The 2,923-nt window shown below is 62.8% G+C and overlaps 1 protein-coding gene across 1 annotated transcript; it reads right to left on the bottom strand.

The window, feature by feature from the left end:
* On the bottom strand, positions 1-2,915 carry LOC113218307 (venom protease-like; the record flags this gene model as incomplete). The annotated part of the gene is given in 9 exon segments (XM_052276757.1): positions 1-303; positions 385-536; positions 818-919; positions 1,015-1,178; positions 1,272-1,419; positions 1,802-2,034; positions 2,105-2,249; positions 2,558-2,739; positions 2,826-2,915. Coding segments are annotated over 8 exon segments (1,257 nt in total). The 5' UTR covers positions 2,709-2,739; positions 2,826-2,915.
* Between the last annotated feature and the right edge of the window lie 8 nt (positions 2,916-2,923).

The following is a 2,923-nucleotide window of genomic DNA, read 5'->3' as shown; positions in this document are numbered from 1 at the left end:
GTATAGTAATCAGTCTCAAAAGATTAAACTATGTCTTAAATGGAAAAAAAATAATGAAAAATAATTTCTAAAAGGTACTTCACAGGTCTCTTTCCTCAATCACAGCAGGCCGGGCAGGCAACCTAGATCCTTCGTAGGACTCTAAAGCTTCATGGTGTCCTGCATCCAGTCTAGGAACGCGGTGACTCTGGTGTAAACGCCAGGGTAGCCCGCCTCCGCGCACCGCAGACCGTATGACACCACGCCGATGAGGTAGTAGGTCCCGTCCGAAGCAGGCCAAACGAGGGGACCGCCGGAATCTCCCTGCAGTCATGACAACTAATTGATCCCTGTACCAAACCACCTTCCCGCCAGAAACCACGCCTAGATTATGTTTGTCCTTACCTGGCAAGCGTCTTTGCCTCCCTTCTGCAGCCCGGCGCACAGCGTTCTGTTGTCGATGGTCGCTGTCTTGATGCCGGCGAAGGCGCGCTGGCACTCCTCTACTGAGACGACGGGCAGCTGCACCTGCATCAGCATGGAGCTGCTGGGGCCGTCTGCGGACAAGCAGGAGAGGGTCGTGAGGATACGGCGCTGTACCCGCCGGCCAGTGTTCCGGATCGGTCGGCTATGCATGAGTCCGGCAAGACAGCGAACCCGACCTGACCCGACCCGGTGGCTCAGCGGGTTGCAGTGCGAGAGAGAGAGAGAAGATGCAGTCTCACTCGCACGCCGAATCGTCGGGTTCCGAGCGAGATCTGAACCCGACCGATCCGGAACACTGCCGACGGCGAGCTATTAGGCCGCTAGCGTCCGAGATCGAGCCGGAGCGACTTACTGAAGGAGGTGGAGCCCCAGCCCGCGGTGAACGGGTTGTACCTCTCGAAGGAGAGCGAGCGGATGTCGGGCCGCATGGGCAGGCAGGCGGGCTCGATGCCGTCTGGAAGCAGAGGGCAGAGGTCGTAAGCACCTGGCGGGTGCAAAGGTAGGCAGCCGGTAGGCAGCTCTGCTGTGAACTAGTGCCCTATAGCCTACCGGTGGACGGCGCCGCGCTACGGAGCGTCAGGATGGCGATGTCGTTGGTGAACCTCGTGGGGCTGTACTCGGGGTGCACGTGTTTGGCGGCGACCTCGATGTCGACCGGGTGCGCGCCGTCCTCGTCGTCCTCCAGGTCGAGCTCCCCGAGCCGGGCGAGGTAGCTGCGCCACCGACAAACAAGCGCAGAATTGGTTTAAGCTCTTGAACTCGCTTTTCCTCCGATTCCAGAGGCCAAAGTCGGAGTGGGTACTCACAGGGTTTTCTTCTGGTACACGCAGTGGCCCGCAGTGACCACGTGCTTCTCGGAGACCAGGGTGCCGCCGCACTTGAACTGGGGGCGGCCGGCGAAGGAGCTGCGGGGGTGCGTCTTGTAACCCAGGGCGACGATCCACGGCCACTCCCCTGCAACGCGCCCGAAATAAAATACAACCCGGCGTCGGTCTCGCTGCCCGCCTTGCTCATGCGTTCCAAACGGCACATCGAAAAAACAAACGGTGTCAACAGCATCATGCACTTTATTGAGCCCAGATTGTGAAAGCCTAAGATGAATAGTTGGAGAGGAGTGGACTCAAGCTTTGAGGGCGGGCGGGTCGCAGACCCGGCGCGGCGCGTAGCTGAGGAGGCGACCCACATGCTGGGGGACGGGGTTGTCCCCGCAGGACCCCGCCCAGCGCGCCTTCACCATCACCAAGCTCTCTGCAACAAGCACACTCGGCCGGTTGACGGACCCGCGGCGCGCTCGACGACGAGGAGGGTGCTGGAGTAGCAGGCGCGGAGCACTGACCGTTGCGCGCGGCGGTGCCCCCGACCACCCGGGTGAGCCCCGTGCTCGAGTGCTGCCGGCCGCAGCTCCTCGGCGCCGAGGCGGGGAAGTCCGTCGGGAAGTTCTCCTTGGGGAAGCCCTCGTTGGGGATCGGGGTGAAGCCGGCGACGCGGTTCCAATCCGGGATGTTGCCGCTCTGCGAGGGCGCCCGCCCCCGCTGCGGGCAGCACACCTTGGGGTTCCGGCCCTCGAACCTGCAACCAGCCCGAGGTTAACTCTTGTCCTCACGCCCACGGCAGGAGACGGAGCTGGAGTCGCTCTCACCCGCACTGCGACCTCCTCAGGAAGTCAATCTGCACGCTGTTGAGCCGCTGCTGCATCAGGAGGTATAGTGAGTGGCAGCTCTGGATGCGCTGGCAGTTGCCCGGCAGGTTGGCGGGCGTGGTGCAGTCTGAGGGCGGCTCCAGGTCTGTTGGAGCAGAGCAGTGTGTCGGGGATCATCCAGAAAGTACGTCCGTCATTAGCGCCGTTACGAGACTGCCAAGGCAAGCTCTCATGGCGCCTGATGAGTAGGCAACATCTCGCCTGCAATGCATGCGTGCGGAGCGGGGTGGCCTACCCTTGGGCTCGCAGGCGCTCGCGGCTGAATGAATCTGGGGGAAACAGACGTGCTTTCTGGACGGCCCCTTGGGACCCTTCGGATCAGCCATCGAGTACAGTGCAGTCACTGATCCTGGACCAGCACCAATAAGACTGGCCCATGCCATTTGGCCTCACCTTTCGTGCCGGCCTCGGGCAGGTCCTCGAAGGGCCGCGGCGTGGCGTTGGCTGCGGGGCTGGCGGTGCTCTTCTTGCTGACCACGGCCTGGGCGGCGGGGCCGCACGCGCCCAGCACGGCCAGCAGCAGCAGCGCGGCGGGGCGGGACATGCTGCGACCGGAGGCGAGGCCGGAGGTGTTCCTGCGGAGGGCAGGCACTTCACTGAGGTGTTCCTGCAGAGGGCAGGCCCTTTACCGAGGTGCTCCTGCGGAGGGCAGACACTTCACTGAGGTGTTCCTGCGGAGGGCAAACACTTCACTGAGGTGTTCCTGCCCAGGGCGGGCCCTTTACTGAGGTGCCTCTGCGGAGGGTAGACACTTCTCTG

Source organism: Frankliniella occidentalis, unplaced genomic scaffold (assembly GCF_000697945.3).
Source record: "Frankliniella occidentalis isolate FOCC.00 unplaced genomic scaffold, Focc_3.1 Scaffold4294, whole genome shotgun sequence".
Lineage (NCBI taxonomy): Eukaryota > Metazoa > Arthropoda > Insecta > Thysanoptera > Thripidae > Frankliniella > Frankliniella occidentalis.
The sequence above is the reverse complement of the archived record's forward strand: the minus strand, read 5'-3'. Positions and strand labels throughout refer to the sequence as shown.